At 53.6% G+C, this 19,961-nt stretch overlaps 1 protein-coding gene across 3 annotated transcripts in view; it reads right to left on the reverse strand.

Moving 5' to 3' along the window:
• Positions 1–5,995: 5,995 nt before the first annotated feature.
• The window catches only part of LOC144724419 (acyl-CoA dehydrogenase family member 10-like), a 42,891-nt gene continuing 28,925 nt past the window's right edge, over positions 5,996–19,961 (reverse strand). For 2 of the 3 annotated variants that reach the window (XM_078603533.1, XM_078603531.1), the window contains 8 exons: positions 13,062–13,243; positions 12,108–12,258; positions 9,687–9,832; positions 8,876–9,049; positions 8,508–8,689; positions 7,764–8,136; positions 6,797–6,943; positions 5,996–6,541 (listed from right to left, as the gene is read on the reverse strand). In XM_078603533.1, the coding sequence (XP_078459659.1) occupies positions 6,528–6,541; positions 6,797–6,943; positions 7,764–8,136; positions 8,508–8,689; positions 8,876–9,049; positions 9,687–9,832; positions 12,108–12,258; positions 13,062–13,243 (1,369 nt within the window). In that variant the 3' untranslated portion in view covers positions 5,996–6,527. The remainder of the gene's footprint in view (positions 6,542–6,796; positions 6,944–7,763; positions 8,137–8,507; positions 8,690–8,875; positions 9,050–9,686; positions 9,833–12,107; positions 12,259–13,061; positions 13,244–19,961) is intronic. The other variant, XM_078603532.1, reaches the window with a different exon arrangement.

Consider the following 19,961-nt stretch of genomic DNA (forward strand, 5'->3'; position numbering starts at 1 on the left):
TGTGAGTTGGTTTTGAGTGACTGTGAGTTTGGTGAGTGTTGTGGATGGACGTGTCAGCTGGTGGATGTGTGTCAGCTGGTGGATGTGTCAGCTGGTGCATCTGCCAAGTCATCTCAGTCAGTCAAACCACGGCACCTGGGTCTGTTCTGTGACCCCCTGCCAGCGGGCCTTCAAAACTTCACATGGCCGCAGAGTGCACCTAGCCTGGCACGAGCGCTATTTTGTGTTTGATGAACATTGGTTGGTGTTGCGTGGGGAGCAGTTTGTGCGCCGCGCTTCGAACCCGACCACCCGGATTCGGATTCCAGTTCACGGCCACCAAATACCAGTGACGATTATCTGAACCGGTCTTGGCCTTCCTATAGGTAGACTCGGCCTCAAATGCGTACGGGTGTATAAGCATCGCCACTGGCAAGACCAGACAAAGGCGGTCGGGCATGGTTGTTCGCTATCAGCACCTGCCCCTGCAGTCTTTACTAAAAATAAGGTCTATACGGGTGATCCATGTCTTTGAATATTAGCAAACCCAAGGCTCATTGTCTCTGTCCCGTGACCTGCCAGCGAGCCTTCAACATACTTCATATGCCTTCAAGACACACCTAGCCTGGCACAAGCGGTGTGGTGACATCACTGCCACTTAGTTAAGATGAGTTGTCAGCAGTGGTGTGGGGGCTGACGCCCACCTCCCCGCTCCCCGTGAGCGGGCAGGACGCGACGTCCACCCCCACCACTCCCCCCTCCTCCTCGGCCACTTCTCGCCGGCCCCCGCCGATCGGGTGATCGCCCCCCGCCCCCGCACCAGCGCCCTCTCTGAGGGACATGGCTAAGTGGCTGGCTCACCACCGCCCGGAGTTATCCCACACACTCCCCACGTACACCACCACTGTGGAGGTGGTTGCGTGCACACGCGTGCCCGTGCAGGCGCACGTTGCCCACCACGGCTAGCGCTAAAAATAGCCACATGAATATGCACGCGCCCCTCCCCCCTCCTCGTGGCTAAGCTATAATCCGCGTGCCCGCAATGCTAAGGTAAACTGAAAAGAAACGGCGGCTGTATGAATATGCACACCTACCCTCCGGTGGATCAGCCTTAATTCACTGTTTAAACAGATGCTACGCGAAAAAAAGATGACCTGCTATTTCTACTGTGCAAACCAGGGGTCCTCAAACTACGGCCCGCGGGCCACATGCGGCCCGCCGAGGACATTTATCCGGCCCGCCGAGTGTTTTTGCCGCCGCTGCCTGTCTGTTACTTATTTTCTACATGAGAAGGACGGTCATTGGTGGAAGAGGGAGAGGGGGCGGCCGCCGCCGATTGGCTGGCCGGCTGAAGCGCTGGATCATGGGAATTGTAGTCCGGCCGCAATCAAGCTTCAGGCGGTGGGAGGAACCGAACAGCGCAGCCGGACTACTACTCCACCTCCCAGGACTCAGAGGAAGCCAGGGCATGTGGGAGGGGCCGGCCGCGCTGTGAACAAAACTGCAGGTGTAATTAACTTTTTAATGGCACGCGCACCATTGTGAGCCTGGGGTAAAAGCGGAGTTCCCCCAATCAGACTGCATTGATGGGCAGTGCAGTCTGTATGTCTCTGTGTGGGCAAAGTTATTGCTGGTATATTGTTTTTGTAGCGCTGTATATATATTGGTATTTTACTAATAGCAATTTTGACTCCCTAGGAAACAATGATGTCAAGAAAGAGAAAAAATGACTCTGAGTGTAAGATATTCAAAGAACAGTGGACTTATGATTACTTTTTCATGCAGTACAAGGAAAGAGCTGTGTGTCTGATATGCCAGAATATAGTGTCTGTGTTCAAAGAATACAATTTACGTCGACACTATGAAACTCAACATAAAGATAAATATGATTGTTTGGTCGGAGAAGTGAGAAAAGATAAAATATTAAAACTGAAAAATACATTAACTCAGCAAAATACTTTTGTGAAGCAGAAGCAGCTAAATATTTCATCACTGCGAGCAAGTTTTCAAGTTGCCAAGCTAATAGCGTGCACTGGCAGACCATTCGTGGAGGGAGAATTTGTTAAAGAATGCCTTCTTTCTGTTGCCAAAGAGATGTGTTCAGAGAAGGCCGATTGATTTAGTACAGTGAGTCTTTCAGGACCTACAATCACACGGAGAATTGAAGAAATGGGAGACAATTTGCATCAGAATTTGCAAAACTCCACAAAAAACTTTACTATTTTTCCTTGGCACTCGACAAAAGCAATGATGTTCGTGATTCTGCACAACTTCTAATTTGTATTCGTGGGACGAATGACTATTTCGAAGTCACAGAAGAGCTTGCTGCACTGCAAAGCATCAAAGGGACAACTACAGGAGAGGATATCTATGAAAAGGTTTGCCAAACTATGAATGGTTTGGAGCTGAACTGGGCTAAACTAGCCAGTGTGACAACTGATGGTGCTCCTAGCATGGTGGGGTCTAAGAAAGGAGTAATTGCTCGCATTAACCAAGAGATGGACAAACATAACCATTTTCATCCAATAGCCATACACTGCCTCATCCACCAACAAGCGCTGTGTAGTAAATCACTGAAGTGGGACTCTGTTATGAAAATTGTGGTATCTTGTGCTAACTTCATTAGAGCTACGTAGAAGGAAAGTAATAAAATAATAAAAATAAAACATAATAAAAATAATTCTCACGACGTTTCGGCCACAACGCAAGCCAGCCGTCCTCAGGTGAAAACCAGGTCTGTCGACGCGACAGCGTCTGAACGAAACAGCACATGAGCTTGGAGCATATATATAAGCTGGGCGCCTTGACAAAGGAATTTGCATATCAAGAGGAATTTAGCATATTTATGGGAAATGCAGGAATGTGATTAGTACTACATATGCCCGTGCATTATGCAGGACTAGCAGCATCAAAGAGAGGGGATATGGGAAATGCAGGAATGTGATTAGTACTACATATGCCCGTGCATTATGCAGGACTAGCAGCATCAAAGAGAGGGGATATGGGAAATGCAGGAATGTGATTAGTACTACATATGCCCGTGCATTATGCAGGACTAGCAGCATCAAAGGGAGGGGATATGGGAAATGAAGGTATGTGAATAGTACTAATTATGCCCGTGCATTATGCAGGATTAGCAGCATCAAAGGGAGGGGTAGCATTAATAAAGGGAAGGAGTATTAATAAAGGGAAGGAGTATTAATGCTACCCCTCCCTTTGATGCTGCTAATCCTGCATAATGCACGGGCATATGTAGTACTAATTACATTCCTGCATTTCCCATAAATATGCTAAATTCCTCTTGATATGCAAATTATTTTGTCAAGGCGCCCTTTCCCCCCCCCCTTCCAACCCAGCTTATATATATGCTCCAAGCTCGTGTGCTGTTTCATTCAGACGCTGTCGTCTCGACAGACCTGGTTTTCACCTGAGGACGGCTGCTTGCGTTGTGGCCGAAACGTCGTGAGAATTATTTTATTATGTTTTATTTTTATTATTTTATTACTTCCCTTCTACGTGACTTTACCGAAAGCTTTAAATCGAAATTCATTAGAGCTCATGCACTAAACCACAGACAATTTCAGGAATTTCTGTCTGAGCTAAATGATGACTATGAAGATGTTCTGTACCACACAGAAGTCCGTTGGCTGAGTCGAGGGACAGTTTTGAAACGTTTCTATGACTTACTTCCACAGATTACAGCTTTTCTGCTTTCAAAAAACAAAGAAGTACCAGAGCTGAATGATGCAGAATGGAAATGGCACCTTGCCTTTCTGACAGATGTAACAGAGCTACTCAACAGTTTCAAATGTGCAACTTCAAGGAAAGGGGAAGCTCATCAGTGATATGCAATCACATGTCAAAGCATTTGAAGTAAAATTAGGCCTCCTCATCAAACAAGTGAAGGAGGACAACTTCTGCCATCTCCCCACAACTCAAAATCTGTTAGCGGAAAAACCATTGGTTGCATTCCCAAACAAAACATGTGTGGATTCACTGGAAAAATTGCAAAAGGAGTTCCAATTTAGATTTAAAGAGCTTCATCTCCATGAATAGGACATACAGCTTTTCCGTAACCCATTTTCTATTGACATTGAAAATGTGGATACAATTTACCAAATGGAACTGGCTGAACTGCAGAATTGTGACTCTCTGAAAGACGCATTCAAGTCAAGCAGCCTTCATAATTTCTATGCATCTCTCTCCTCTGAGACATATCCTCATCTCAGGAACCATGCACTCAAAATGGCAACCATCTTTGGCAGCACTTATGTCTGTGAACAGACTTTTTCCAGAATGAAACATTTGAAATCTCCAACCAGATCTAGACTAACGGATGCACACTTGCATCACTTGTTACGACTAGCAGTGACAAATATGGAACCGGACATTGACCATCTCATTAGCCAAAAGCAGGCCCATAGTTCCCATTGAAATACTGGCAAGTTTGTTGATTTAACTTTACTTGTTCTTCATTTTAAATATTGTATTTGTTCCCGTTTTGTTTTTTTACTTCAAAATAAGATATATGCAGTGTGCCTAGGAATTTGTTCATAGTTTTTTTTTAACTATAGTCCGGCCCTCCAACGGTCTGAGGGACAGTGAACTGGCCCCCTGTTTAAAAAGTTTGAGGACCCCTGGTGTAAACGCTACGTAAAGCACGCTGTGCTTGTTTGCACAGCGCAAACAAGCACAGCGTGCTTTACACAGCGCTGTGCACACAAGCACGGAGTGGTCGAGGTTGTAGAGATGGTAATCTATGCGCAAACGGCAGGGAGTGGATTTAGCGCTCGACCCCCACCTTAATCACTCACGAGGCACAGCATGTGCGTTTTCTACACACTCAAACGAAAACCCGCGTAAATAATGAAGGTCGTATAGATGGTAATAGATGCGCACCTCACACACCAACCCCGCGCTGACACTCTGCAGCCCCGCGCTCGCTCTCTTACGCACCCCGCCCCGCATGGAGTCGCTCCACTCAAAAATCATAGACACCATGCCGAAGTTCACCCACACACACAGAAATCACACTACACCGATCTTCTGAACTGAAGTTTATTAATGACGCGTCTATAGAAAACCCTGTGCGGCCTGGAGTAAATATTCTGCGAGCAGCGCCTTGCCTATCCCTTTTCAATCCCTGGGTGTACCCTCACTCTACTTCTCACCTCGCAGACGCCGTCCCGCGAAATACACATATGCAGTGTGTCCAGGAATTTCCCTCCTGTGAGTGTCTCATTGTGGTTAGCCCGGTGAGTTTCGTCGCGCCCATACAATTTTAAGCCAATTCACGGGGGCCACAATGCAATTTGGCCTAAAGAGACCGGCCAATCTCCTGGCACTGGGAAACCGTGGGACATCCCCGCTATGGGCCCCTCAGGTTAAAACCCATGGTACTAGGTGACCCCCTCACGAGACCCTACGTGGGTGCGTGTGTGGGGGTGTGCGTGCGTTCGTGTGGAGCGGTGCGAGAGGGATGGCGGCGCCGGTGGAATTGCTCCATTGCTGTGGCGCCACAGTGGGTCTGTGTGGTTGAATGTGGTGCGTTATGAATCCGGCGGCCCAAGTTCAATGCCCCTTTCACGGCAAGCACCAGTGACGATTATCTGAACCGGTCCTGGGCCTCCCCTAGGTTGACATAGCCTCAAATGAGTACCTGGTGCGGTGTGCAAACATCTTCACTGGGGAAACAAGGGCGGTCGGGTGTGGTCCTGGCCACCCACCCCCTTGTGTGGCATGCCGACCTTAATAGGCGCTACTCGCTAACAGCACTTGCTCCTACAGTCTGTTAAGGCTATACGGAGCATCTTTGTTTTGTTGTTTGCGGTTGAATGTGGATGGGTGAGTGGGTGGCTCAGTGCGTGGGTACGTGATGAAGTATGGCTAAATAACCCCCACGACTGACACAACGTGGGGCAGGTGGGCGAGGATCTACCAGTCGTTTAACTGACAACGGTGCTGCTCATGTAGACACGCGCTCCTGTATTGTTTAAGTTACGAGTCAGAGATCATGACTAATGCAGTTTGTTTTATTTGCTTATAATGGAGATCTGTTTCCGATTGAATGTTAAACGCATTTCATGTTGTTGGACTTGCATTGTAATAACGGTAATCGCATATGCAACTACACTTTATAACTTTTTTTCCAACGGTTTTACTTAACTTGATTCCTCTGTTTGTCGTGGTCAAATCTTGTAATCAAAGTTTCGTCCACTTCCAATCAATTCCACATTGTGCACACGTACTCAGATCCAGTGACAATGCATGCCTGTATCAAAATGGGCATAAATTAATCAATAAAATCGCAACTTTAAAGCAATTGACATTTTGTATGGACGCCGTATTATTTATATATATTTGTGTAGGTCAAAAACGCCGCGGTCCCTAAGCTGTGGAATCGGCTCGAAAAAAAAGCAGGCGCCGCGTGTCTCCCTGGCACTTCACACACACGCGCGTGCGCTCGCTCAACAGACGTCCACCACTTGCGGCCAATCAGAACGTAGCTGTCGCCGGCCTCCACGATAGATGCCTTGATGTTGGTGGCATCAGAGGAGGCCACCTACAAAAAGGGAGAGTGATTGCGGGGGTGGGGGGGTGATGGGGTTAGGGTTCATGTGTGCTGCTGCTGCTGCCACGCGTGTGCACGGTGTTCTGTCCAATTGTGTCTCGTCTCTAGGTTGGCGCTTAGGGAGCTCTCTGATACTTGCGTGTGGCGCGATAGCAAGAAATACACCACAACGATGACGATGACCACGACGACGGAGGTATGGGGGGGATAGACGTGCCGCGTGCCGCAAGTGCGTGCGCCACATGCCTGAGGCTCCGTCATGGTGAAGCAGGATCAGATTTTGCGATCGAGCAGCGGCGCCAGCCAGCGTCGGTGCTGCTGGTCCGTGCCGTAGCGCACGAGCACCTCCATGTTCCCCATGTCCCCAATGTCCGGGGCGGAACAGTTGAATGCCTGCGTGGAGAATGACGGCAAGAAACGCAACGTCGCATTGACGATTTCGAACTTGGAACTCTGCACCACTGCCGTGCAGTGTTAGCTAGCTCGCTCGAAGAGAGAGAGAGACAAGGGGTGGGAAGGCAGGAACAGGTTCCAGAGCCCGGCCCCACGTGCCTCCGTCTGAGCCGAGTGGGGGGTAGTTGCGGGCCGAGTCCAGTCTCTCATTTGATTCCAAACTGTGCAAAATTGGCACAGCTGGCAGACACTGAGACATCGCCCGTGCATGGCATGGAGAAGCATGGACAAACAATTGCCGTGACCCACGCGGTAGTTGTGTCAGTGGCAGCAGCGGAGGTGGTGTTAGCGACATTGTTGGCATTGTTGTCGTGGAGATGGTGGTGGACGTGGTTGCAGTGAAGGCAGTGGTAGCAGCAGTGGTAGCGGTGGAAGCAGTGGCGGTAGTGGTAGCAGTGGTAGCGGTGGCAGCGGTTATCAGTAGAGGTGGTGGCATAGCTGGGCAGTGGTGGTGTTATCATTTGTGGTGGTAGTGGCAGTGGTGGTGGTGGTATCGATGGTAGGGGTGGTAGCGGTGGCAGAAATGAGTGGTGGTGATGGTTACGGTGGTGAAGATAGTGGCAGTGGCAGTGACGGTGGAAGGGACAATTGTGATATCGGCAGTGGTAGTGGTATCAATCGTGGCGGTGGTGATAGTGGCGGTAATAATGGCAGTGGCAGCAATGGTAGTATCAGCAGTGGTGATGGTGACGTGGCGTTATCAGTGGTGACAGTGGTGATGGCCATGGTGACAGTGGTGGCGGCATCGTAGCAGTCTTACTGGTGGCGGCAGTATCAGTCGTGGCGGTGATGATGACAGTGGCATCGGCGGCGACGATGGTGATGCGGCGGTATCGGCCGAGGCGGTTGTGCTGGTGCGGTACGAGTCGGGTTCCAACCTTGAGTTGCTCCAGCAGTGGGTGCGGCTCCCAGCGCCACAGCTCGGCCTCCGCGGGGATCACGCGCTCACCCACAAATGTTCGCATGGCGTCCACCGTCGCGCGGGCCGGCGGGGCCAGCTCCGCCTCCCGCACCAGCATTCCGCCACCTCTACCGCCGTCACCACGCCCGCTCGCCGCGGCTGGCTCGCCCGCGCTAGTAGCGAAGAAGCGGCGGTCGTGCTGCGGGCAGCTGGGTGCTTGCGCGCGGTGGACCTTTTTGGGGGGCAATCAACCACACAGGAGTGATCGATTTAGATCGGTACTTGAGCTCGAGATATAATTGGGGACCCATGTTTGAGAGAATCAGTTATTTGCAGTCTTCATATCTTAACGACGTATGATACCATTATATTTAGGCGAATGGAGCAAACTGAGAGCGAAAAGATGATAATGGAGCCAGCGGGACATATCAGGACGAAACGACAGATATGGAGCTAGATGGAAAAAATTACACGGAAAAAATGATCGATTTATTGAATGGAATCGTGATGACGATTTATCGGATCGCTGGAAAGGCGAATCGTTCGGCGTCTAATCCACAGCTACGCTGAACCAACACGCACAAAACAAGGAGGTTGACTCACAGCCGTGCTGCGGCAGCTGGTGCTGTAGGGCCGGCCGGATTGCCCTGCCGTGCCACCACCGAGTGGCTTGGGCTGCTCTTTGAAGATGCGGAATCCTTCCCGTGCAGCTAAACCCCAAGCCACGTCAGCCATCGACTCCACCAATTGGCCAGCCTCCTCGGCATGCGCCGAGCACGCCTGACCTGCGTCGCCGTCGTCGTCACACCGCCGTTACACACCGCCCTCGCACTGTCACTTTCACACCGCCACCGTCACACCGCCATTACACGAGGTATGAGCCCGTCTCGAAGGCGCATTTGGCCTACTCTTCCACGCCGGCCAGACGCCTACCAACAGGTGGTGGCAACGGCCGAGTGCGGGGAGCACACCTAAGAGCGCCCGCTTGTAGACGCCCTGCAGGATGGCGGCGACGCGGAAGAATGAGAAGGCCAAGTAGAAGTGCCAGTCTTTGACGAGTGGGCGGCCAGAGGCACCGCAGTATGCCTTCATCATCTCCTCGTCGCTCGGGATGCCCAGCGCCATGAGGTCGCGGTCCTTCAGCCCTGCGGAAGGCGGCGTCGGAGAGAGTTAAGGCACAGTAGCACGCGCACGCAGACGAGGAGGGGGGGTAGTGCGGGCGGCGATTTTACAGGCGTCACGCGGGAACATTCTCCTGAGGCCGGAGCACAAAAAAACGCGAGAAGACGAGGCGTTGGGTTGCCCGATGTGCCGGTCACGCCGAGCGTTCAAACGTGTCGTCTGCTTTAGTTGAATGAATCAAACTGATAGTCGGCAGTGATCGACTATTTCAAGATTCGGACAGCCCAGATCTATGCGTGTCTCTGTGTACGCATGTGCATTCGTGGGGAGCGCTCGTGCGGTGGTGAGCGCGCTGTGCTATGAACCGAGCCTGTGATTCGTGTGCGATTCCCCCTCGCAATCAATTAACAGAGGATAATATTGAACCCATCCTAGGATTTCGCTATGTTGACCCAGCCTTACATGAGTATCTAGTGTTGTGTGTCAACATCAGGAAAAGGTGGTCGGATGTGCCGTTTGCCACCCACCCCTCTCGCGTGCCGTACCATGCCGGCCTTCACACGTAGATGTCCGCTAACAGCACTAGCCCCATCAATCTGTTGAAGACTTATACAAGGGGTATCTTTGCACATGCGTGTGCGTGTCATTGTGTGCGCAGACCAGGCAGCATGGGAAAATGTTGAGGCAGATGGTGAGCCAGGCAGCTGTGGGAGAGATCGGAGAGCGGGTCGCCCAGCGTCGACATCTCCCAGTCGAGCACGGCTCGCACCTCCAGCCGCTCCGCATCGAATACCAGGTTGTCCAGCCTGGCGAATCGTCATTCGTGCGTGTATGTGCGTGCGCGAAAGTTCAGTCCCTGGAGAATCTCCCAGCAATATGCGGGGCGAAACGTCGGACGTCACGGTCAACATACCACTGGCAACCATCGTTTTCCCCGTCTGTGCTGCCACCGAAACTCATAATCGACAAACAAAATCGATGTTTATTCGGCTTTTGTCATTCGTGCAAATTGAATTTCACAACCGTTGGGGAACCACAAATGAAGGTGGAAGGCTGCCATGCGGTGAGCCAGCCCAAATAATTGCTCCGCAGTTCCCTCTGTATCAATTGCCTTTTCAGACAGTTAAGTGTTTATACGTGTAGCAGGAAACCACAGAACCAGGAGAAAACCCACACATGCGAGGGGGGCAACACTGTGCCATACAGAAGGGACAGATGATAGCAGGCCACACTTTGCTGTACTGCATTCTGCTGGTGAGCCAGAGTATTGCACCTCGATGCAAGCGGGAAGAGGGTCAACATTGTCATTTGTGCGGTGATCCACCAACCGTCGCTGCCCATACAGTGCTGGATTAGAGGCATGCACCACCACGGGCCATGCGTTCATCCCAACCCCACTTGACTGCTGCAAAGTTAACCGCCTCGCCTGGTATGCATGAGGTCGTGGGTTCGATCCCGACCCTGATGCCTGCTGTATATTTGTAGTTTGCATGTTCTCCCTGTGATTGTGTAGTGTCGTAGATGGGCCATACTTACCGGCAGTGGTAGATTAGGTCCATCTGCAAGGGTACCCCGTACCGATAGGGACGGGGCTGCCGCACCAGCCCAAGAGGGTAGGGACTGCTAGGGGCTCCGGACCCCAGACAGCTAATCCCCTCGGCGCCACCAACGGGGGGGGGGGGGGGGGCTGCAGGGGATCTATGATCCTACGAAACGTCGATGGGGACCCCAGACAACTAATCCCCTGGGCGCCACCAATGGGGGGGCTGTGGGGGATCTATGATCCCACACAACGCCACCCCTCGATGGGCAAATGGGCATAAAAGGGGACCTCCTCAGCCGATCGGGACCAGTCGCAGCTGAAGACCCAAGACCAGCCAGCTTAGGACCCTGGACCCCATCACCCCGCTTGTCCTTGTGTAATAAAGCTCGTTGAGGCAACTTCTGGATTTCGTCTTTTATTCAACTTATCTTACAGTTTACTCCACGGTGCTGATAGGCTGCTGATAGGCAGCGTGAGAGGGACAGATATAGAGAGAGAGACGCACTGCCACGTGGAAACTCGGAGCCCCGCTCCCGCGTGGCCTCCCCCCTCTGTTCATTCCCGTTCTGACCCCGTGTCGTTCTTCTCCACCTCTATTTAATACCCGGGTCACGTGGTACGTTTCCGCCAATCCTCGTTAGCCTGCATGGAATCTTCCAGGCTCCCTCATCAGCTCCCGGGACCACGCCCCTGACTCATCTCCCCATTTGCTGTGGCCAAAGCCAGCAGAACCAATCCTTATAGCTGTCACCTTTCCATCACGTCAGGGCCATGCCCCCAGGCTTCCCCCCATTGGCTGTAAACCAGGACCGGCAGAGCCAATCACCATGACGAGTTGTGATACGTCAGTAAGCCGGATATATCCTCATATTACACTTGTAACGGCCGGGATGCTGTGCGGGCCAGTGGTGGGACTCTGGGACTCCCGGTTCTACGCTCTTGAAAAGGGCGAGGTCCAAGGAAGCCAGAGGCTAGACCCGCACCTTGGCTAGGTCGGGTCAGGTAGCCTCCCCTAGGGTAATTGTAGCCAGAGGACCCGAGAGCGTAGCCAGTGTCAGGCACGCTAGAAGTAGGCTGTGTCCCTAGGCTGTCACAGTGTATCAGGACTGTTGGAGTGGTGTATTGTAATAAAGAAGTTGCATCTACAAAGTGTCTCTGGAACCCAATACAGTTGCATTGATTTTTATCCGTGATCTCTGGTTTTTCCCTGCACATTTAGAAACATGCGTTTAGAGTATTCGGCTTCTATATATTTCCACATGATAAGCCATCATTGTTGAGCTATCACTTGTGGCCGGATCATTTCTGAAAAAGAGCTGTATAGCTCAGTGGACATTATCTGGAAAAAATCCCTCATCCCACTGCAGATCACAATGGAGAAGAAAGTGTTTGGCACAGTGGATGTTTTGTAACGATAAACAACAAAAGCATCAAGTTGCATCCAAGAGCATAAGCCGCCCCACCAAAAGTGGGGAGCACGTGTAGAGAGAGCTCGCTTTGATCCCCCTAACCACCCGCCACCCCACCGCGGGGCTCACCTGAAGTCACCGTTCACCACGCGGTTGGCCTCCTCTCGGGGCAGGTGAGCCGGCAGCCACTCCATGAGCAGCTCCATGGAGGGCAGGTATTTGGTCTCGCTCGCTCGGTACTCCTTTGTCCACTTCTGCACGTGCCGCCTCATGTATCCTCCTGCCAGAGATGCGTTTTTGTTTGCCGGTTGGCTACTTATTCATAATAGAGGTGGTCGGGTTCGATCGCGTAAATATAAATGTGCTGTTAAACCCGCCACCACCCGACACAGCCAATTAGTAAGTTAATACGTAGGCTTGTACGGTTTGTCACGTAAACAAAACATGCCAATTTGAGTTCAGCACACCGGTGTGTTGGAGAGTAAACCCACAACATTTACCATTCGAGTACGATGTTTCGCCAGTTTCACAACTCTGGCTATCACCTGATGAGGCTGGTTGTAATTACCGGCGAAACGTCATACTCTTCCTCCTCATCTGTGGATAATATTGATTGCAAAAGCCTACAACGTGTTAAACTGGCTACTTATTGTAGTACGTGTAAGGCCTGTTTTTTTCTCGAATCTCACTGTTGGACGAGAGCGTCAGTGATTGCGTGAATAAATGTGACGGCACTTATGCACGCAGGAAAGGCCTCACTGAGCCTCGAAAACTCGCGGGGTGGGTGGGGGGGCCCGGCTATACATTGGGCAGGCCACGCCTTGACAACAAATAATGAGAGACGCGACGAAAATTAACCGCGGCGTGAAGATATATGGCAGCAACGAGACAAAATCACAGAGCTCGGAGAAGAACAACCGAGCAAGGGAAGCAACGTGATACGATGACCGAGGCCTTTGCCCATCAAATGGGATGTTACAGGCTGACAAACAATAACAACAACGACATCCATACATTGGGATGTCCGGCCAAACTCACCAGGGACGACTTGCAATGGGAGGAGTGGCAACGCGGGGAACCTACCGGTTTTGCCGAAGTCGGTGAGCCCCACGGAGCTGGGATCCACCTGGTGGATTTGGCTGAGCACGGAGGTGACCCCGGAATACACCTTGTGGCGCTGCTCTGGAGAGAGATCCGGTAACGACAGGTCTTTGAAGATGCGCCCCTCGGCGTACTCCATCAGGAAGAAGGGTGTCCCCAGCACGCTGCGAGAACAGGGCAGCAACGGCGGATGGCAACGTTCGTCGACGACGTTCGGACAGCAACAGACCGAGCCCGATATCCATGTGTTGGCTTCGGAGAAGCCATTCGATGGCATCTAGTGAAGCGAATGAAACTAAAACCATTTTCTATTTCACCAGGTAAGTCCCACTGAGCTGTACAGCTCTTTTCTCAGAAGCGACCTGGCCACAAATGATAGCCCAACGAAGTGGCTTATCACGTGGACATTTATAGCAGCCCAATACTTTACACGCATGTTCATTCTACATGTGGAGGGAAAAGCTGGAGGACTCGGAGAAAAATCCACGCGACCACTGGAAGATCATGCAAACTCCAAATATAAAGGTGTCAGGGTTGGGATGGAACCCACGACATCCTGCAAAACAAGGTGAGAGAGTTAACATCTCACCACCGCGGCGCTCCATTCGTCACCGTGACCAGATTGCGTGTGCACATTCCTGCAAACGCACATGGGGGCAACGACCTGTGATAGGGCTCCAATTGCTAGGCCACCACTCCCCAGACAACAACAGTCGCCGATCGCTAGCCAACACCGGTGACGATTATCTGAACTGATCCTGGGTCTGGCCTCGGTCGACTCAGCCTCAAATGAGGACCTGGTGCAGTGCGTAAAGATTGGCAATGGGGAGACAAAGGTGGCCAGGTGGGGTGCTGGCCACCCACCCCCTTGTGTGCCATGCCGACCTTCATAGGCGCTGCTCGCTAACAACACTTGCCCCAACAGTCTGTGACAGCCTATACGGGCGGATCTTTGTCTTTGTGTAACATTCTCGAAGGAGACGGAGACTTCTTAGAGGCCACACGCTTTTATTCAATAACAGCTAGACATCTTGACACACTGGGGAATGGCCCCTTTTTACCGCAACCTAGGGAGGTACAGCCTCCGGGCTATTCTAACCCCGCTCCCTACTTAAGCCCTCGGGCTCCTCAGCCTAGGGAAGGCTAACCCACCACCGGCACCCCACTCAGTCCCGGCCCGTCGACGGGCATCGGCGGCTTGGGGTCCAGGGTCTTCAGCGGCTTCTTGCTTCAGCTTGGGATGAGATGGACTCCCTCCCGCTCTCCGGGAGCCGTCTTATCTATCCCCTCTCTGAGGGGCGGGGGTTCTGGGGGCCCCAGCTTTCGCCAGCCCCCTCCCCTCAGAGCGGTTCCAACCGCCTCTTGCCCGACCGGTTCGGACCGGTTCAGACCGGTACCTACCCCTCCCCTAGGTTGTGGCGCATGTGTCAATCCTGACCATCACATCACCCCCCCCCCCCCTGTACAGCACGCAGCCGTCCCGGCTGCAACACAATTCACAAACCCAACACTAATTTAAGGAACAGGAACTCGGAAGCGCGAAGAAAAAAAAACAATGCATGAGCCTCAACGCAACAGTAACAACCCAACAACAACAATAACAACAACCCACAATAATTTACCCCAACCCGCCTGTACATATGAACACTGTGGACCCACCACACCAAGGAACCGGGTCAACCGCACGCCCACACCCCCCACCGAATGCCAGGGCCCAGGAAGGAGGGGCGGTGTGTATGCGTCGGATCAGGTCTCAAGAGAACCTGGGACCCTTCGAACGAGTCCGTGTGGCGGGTCCATCGTAAGAGTTCAGCGTTCCCTGCGGAGGGTCGGGAGGGGCCAGACGATGGGCGTCCGGCACGTCCCGAGAGGCCGGGGACAAAGCCCGTGAGCCGTCTTCCTGCAGGCCAGGCGGTCGGGCAGCTCCCCGATCCTCCGGTGAGGCCACCCTTGGTGGACTCACACCTGCAACATCCGAAAGAGTGGCAGGGGGGTGCGGAGCAACACCAGGATCACGAGAACCCTCCCCCGGCATGCCGGACACATCACGCAACCGGCCCCTGCGAGATGAAGATGTGTGAGTGCGCGGTGCGACATAGGGTTTCAGGCACGAAGGGTGAACGTACCACGAGCGCCGTCCGCACGCGACCCTAACACACTGGTCCCGAACGACCCGAACAATGTCGACCGGACCTCGCCAGGGCCTGAGCAAATTGGATGACGTCGACAGCGGCACCTGAGGGCAGTGCAGCCACGCCTTATCCCCTACGGCCCATTTGTATACTGAAACCCGGCGATCATACAGACGCTCATTCGCCCGTTGCCTCGCCCCGGAATTTTCCTGCGCAGCCACCCGCGCCTCGACCAACTTCCGAATATTGAATTTAACGTGGTCGGACAGTTTCGAGCGCGACGCAGCAGCCTTGACCTGCAATTGCACCTCCATGGGGGGTCAACATCCCTGCCATACATTAAGTAGAAGTGCAAATCGCCCGTGGCCGCATGAGGTGCCAACCGATATGCGGCCAGAACTCCAGGTATACGCAGGTCCCAATCCAACTGTGCCTCATCCACCTGATGGCACAACATTGAAGTAATAGTACGGTGCAGACGCTCGACCATACCATCGGTCTGCGGGTGGTAGGGAGAAGTCCGCACCTTCTGCGTACCCAGAAGGTCACAGACCTCCCGCAGAAGGTTAGATGAAAAGTTTTTTCCCTGGTCGGTCAGCAGGCGTTCCGGGGCGCCCTTATCCAGGACGTAGCCCTGGAGAAACGCCTCCGCAATGGCTGCCGCCAACTGGTTGGGGACAGGCCAGGCCATAGGCCAACGGGTGAAATAATTAACCCCAACCAGCAGGTACTTATTACCCCGAGCGGTGACAGGAAAAGGACCCATAATGTCAAGTGCCACCAGCTCGTTGACCCGGGACACCCGAATCGACTGAAGGGGCGGGCAGGCCGCCCTAGCCGGGTTTTTCCGCCGCGCACACTGCGTACAACTATTTAACAGGTCGGCGACATCGCGCGCCATTCCAGGCCAAAAAAATCCAATTGCAGTGTGGCGAGCGTTTTGTGAATGCCCAAATGCAGGATGCGTTCCTGCGCCGCCCACACGGCTCTGCCCCGCAGTGCGGTGGGGATGACGATTTTATAACGCCGCGAGCTGGCGTCCCATGACATGAGGAGACCATCACGCAACACGACAGTTCCAATACCCTGTTGGCACTTTCCCGCATGCTCAGCACGACGGCGTAACCTAAGGAGGGAACCGTCCTCCATCTGAAACCGTCCCCATTCATCCAGGGGCAGGTCGAGCAGCGAGTCGCGAGCGACCAACTTCTGCGAGTCAACAAAGGGGACAGACTCCTCGTCGACCACCCCTGCCGCCGCTGCAATGGGAGAAGCCGGTGTAGGCACCGTGGCTGACTTGCATCTCCCAGAGCCCATAAAACACGCACAACCATCCCCCGGAGGAAGGCGCGACAGGCCATCCGCGTTTGAATGTTGCGTACCCTTCCGGTATGTTACCGTGAACGTGTAGTCCTGTAGGACCTCGAGCCATCGTGACAACTGGCTGGATGGCTGGTCTATTTTTAGTGCATACTGCAGTGCCGCATGATTGGAATGAACCGTAAAATGCCTGCCGTACAGGTACGGACGATATTGTTGTATAAACACGACAATAGCGAGCAGTTCACGGCGAGTAACGCAATAACGTTGTTCTGCCGGAGACAGCACTCTACTGCCGTAGGCAACGACGCGTTCGACCCCGTCCACGACCTGCGAGAGCTCTGCGCCAATGCCGGTATTGCTGGCATCGGTGTCCAGGATGAAGGGCAATGTGAAATCGGGGTAGCACAAGGGAGGGGCCCTGACGAGGGCATCGCAAAGCGCCTTGAACGCCCTGTCCTCTGCATCCCCCCAATGGAACTTAGCCCCCTTAGCCGTCAAAGCATGAAGTGGTTTCGCGATCGTCGCAAACCCCTCAACAAACCGGCGGTAGTAGGACGCGAAGCCTATAAAGCTGCAGACTTCCCCTACAGACGTGGGCGTGGCCCACGTCCTTACACAATCAGTTTTGGCGTGGTCGGTGGCTATACCCGTACAACTGACAACGTGGCCGAGGTACCGCACCGATTCCCGCAATAGGAAACACTTCTGGGGCTTGAATTTAAGGTTAGCGGTCCGCATGCTAACAAACACAGCCCTCAATCTCTCCAAATGTTCATCAAACGTGCGGCTGAAAATAATTACGTCATCCAAATAGATGAGACATGAGTCCCACTGCAGCCCAGCGAGGACCAGCTCCATCAATCTCTGGAACGTCGCTGGAGCTGAGTGCAATCCCATGGGTAACCGATTAAATTGATAAAGGCCCTGTGGCGTACAGAACGCGGTCTTCGGTTTAGATGCCTCATCCAAGGGCAGTTGCCAAAATCCAGATAAAAGGTCCCAGTGGAAAAGTACCGTGCCCCCGCCAAGGCATCGAGTGACTCGTCCATGCGAGGAAGCGGATACGCGTCCGCCAACGAAACTTTATTAAGTTTTCGAAAATCCACACAAAATCTCAAACTGCCATCATGCTTCTTCACGAGCACAATGGGTGCACCCCATGGGCTGTTGGAGGGAGCCACAATGTCCGCGGCAAGCATGTCGTTCACTGCCAACCGGACATGTTCTTTCTCTGCCGGGCTCAACCGAAACGGATTTTGCCGAATGGGAGCAGAATCGCCCGTATCATTGTGGTGTTTCAATAGATTAGTGCACCCGACATCAAATTTGTGCTTACTAAAAACATCGGGGAATTCACGGAGTAACATGCGCAGTTTCAATCGCTGGGACTCGGAAAGATTTTCAGCCCCTGAACAGAGAGAATCCATCCAGCCATCATCGGTCTCCGACTGCGCCTCGGACCCAGGCGTATCATTCACTTGAGCCACGACGGAGTCCGTGTGGAGTGGCAATGACGCATGGGCAATCACAGCCCCTTGGTGCATGACCTTCGTCCGCAACCCTGCATTCAACACCTGAATGAAGGGCTGCCCCTCAGTAGGCACAAGCGTTTGTGCTCCCACCAGCTCCAACTCCCGTACGGCCGTGTTGGAAGGAGCCAGTAAAATACCCGACATAGTGTCTGCTCCAAGCGGTTTCCGTAACCGAAGCGGAATTAACATTTGCGTACCCGGCAGAATTCGCACGGTTTGGGATGCCATAGCCGGAACAGTCGCGCAAGCCATGCGTAGCCGGGTGGTTGAGGGCAGGAACGTCATCCGGCGGCCCGAAGGGAGCTCAATGCAGCCTTTGTCGATTAAAATTTTGATGGGCATTTTTCCCAGGAAGTCCGTACTGAGCAAACAGGGAACGGCAAGGGTCTCAGAAACCAAAATGGGACCCGTTAATTTAATATCGCCAATACAAATTTGTGCCGTTATTTGTCCAATAATTCCCAAGGAACCCCCATTCGCCGCAAAGCAAGGAACGGAAACTGGGGCGAGCGCCCGACACATCTGGGGCAACACATTGTATATGAGGTCCGAAATTATAGAAGCCGAAGCACCCGTATTGACCAATAATCGAAATTCAACACCCTCAATGGCCCCAATAATAACCGACGAGCCTGTAGCTGCGGCGACAACCCTGTGGGCCAACTCCGACCACTGAACTGGTCGGAGTGGCCGCCGAACGTCAACCCCCTCCCGGCTCTGACCGCTCGACGCAACGCGATTTAGTGGTGCGTGAACCCGCGGTGTATGAGATGCGGGCAGGGACCGTATGCGTGAGGTGTCGCGACATGCCTGCGGATCTTGTGGAGCGGCAGGCGAGCGGGCGGACGATGGCGGGTGACCTGGAGCACGGCGTCGAGGAGCTGGGCAGCCCGATGCCAGGTGGCCCTGCTGGCCGCAATTGTAGCACGTAACGCGGGCCCATGCCTGCGGGGATCTGTGCCTTCGCCGGGGTTCACCTTGGCGAGGCCGGTCGGCCGCTCTCCAGCTAGCGGCCCGCTGCGATGCGAAGGCCTGGTTATCCAGGACCTCGTCTTCCCGCGCAGCGACACGCGTGGCACACGCCGCGACCTGCCCGTCCCGCTGGAGGAGCAGCTCCGTGTGTAGATAATGGGCGGCGCCCAGTGAGGAGAGATTCACCTCGTCCTTGACGTGAATGGCGATCCGCAACTCTCGAGCCAGCAACAACAGCTTCTCGAGCACAATGGAGTCAAGGCCCACGTCGTCCACCCGAGGGTAGGCCACTTGAGCCAGCGCCATCAGAGCACTCTGGTAGGTGAGGGGTGTCTCGTCCGCGTCCCTCCTCCGACTTGCGAAGCGATGCCTAGTTTCTGATGGAGGCCCGTACACCAAGGCCATCCGATCGAGGGCATCTTGTAATGTGGAGCGAGCCTTCCGCGGGATGAGGAGGAACGTGGCCAGAGCGACGTCGTCCAGCGCGGAAGGCAAGGCTCGGAGAGCGATGTCCGCCGTCCACCCCGCCGTCTCAGCGTTAGCCACAAAACGTCGGGCAAAAGCTGCCCAATCCCCACCCTTGGCCGCAAAGACTTGCAAAGAGCGCTGTTGCAGTCCAGGGAGGTAGTCTCCCCCCGAGGCGAGCTGCGGGCCAAGCGTGGAATTTGTTGCGCCGTCCGATGACAAGATGTCCGCCAGAAGCGGCAGTCGCATCTCTAAAAACGCGGCAGCCTCTGGTAGGAGGCCTCCAAGGCCGGAAGTGACGCGCGCCCCCTGGGCCACGTGACTTCCGTGGCAGTTGACGTCATTTCCTACGAAAGTGGCGAAACCCCCGGCGGAAGTGACGTCGCTCCCGGCAGCAGCACCCCCGGCGGAAGTGACGTCTCCTCGGCCGGAGATGACGTCAAAATTTAGCGTGGGAA

This window comes from Lampetra planeri, chromosome 20 (assembly GCF_965212315.1).
Source record: "Lampetra planeri chromosome 20, kcLamPlan1.2.h2, whole genome shotgun sequence".
Taxonomy (NCBI): domain Eukaryota; kingdom Metazoa; phylum Chordata; class Hyperoartia; order Petromyzontiformes; family Petromyzontidae; genus Lampetra; species Lampetra planeri.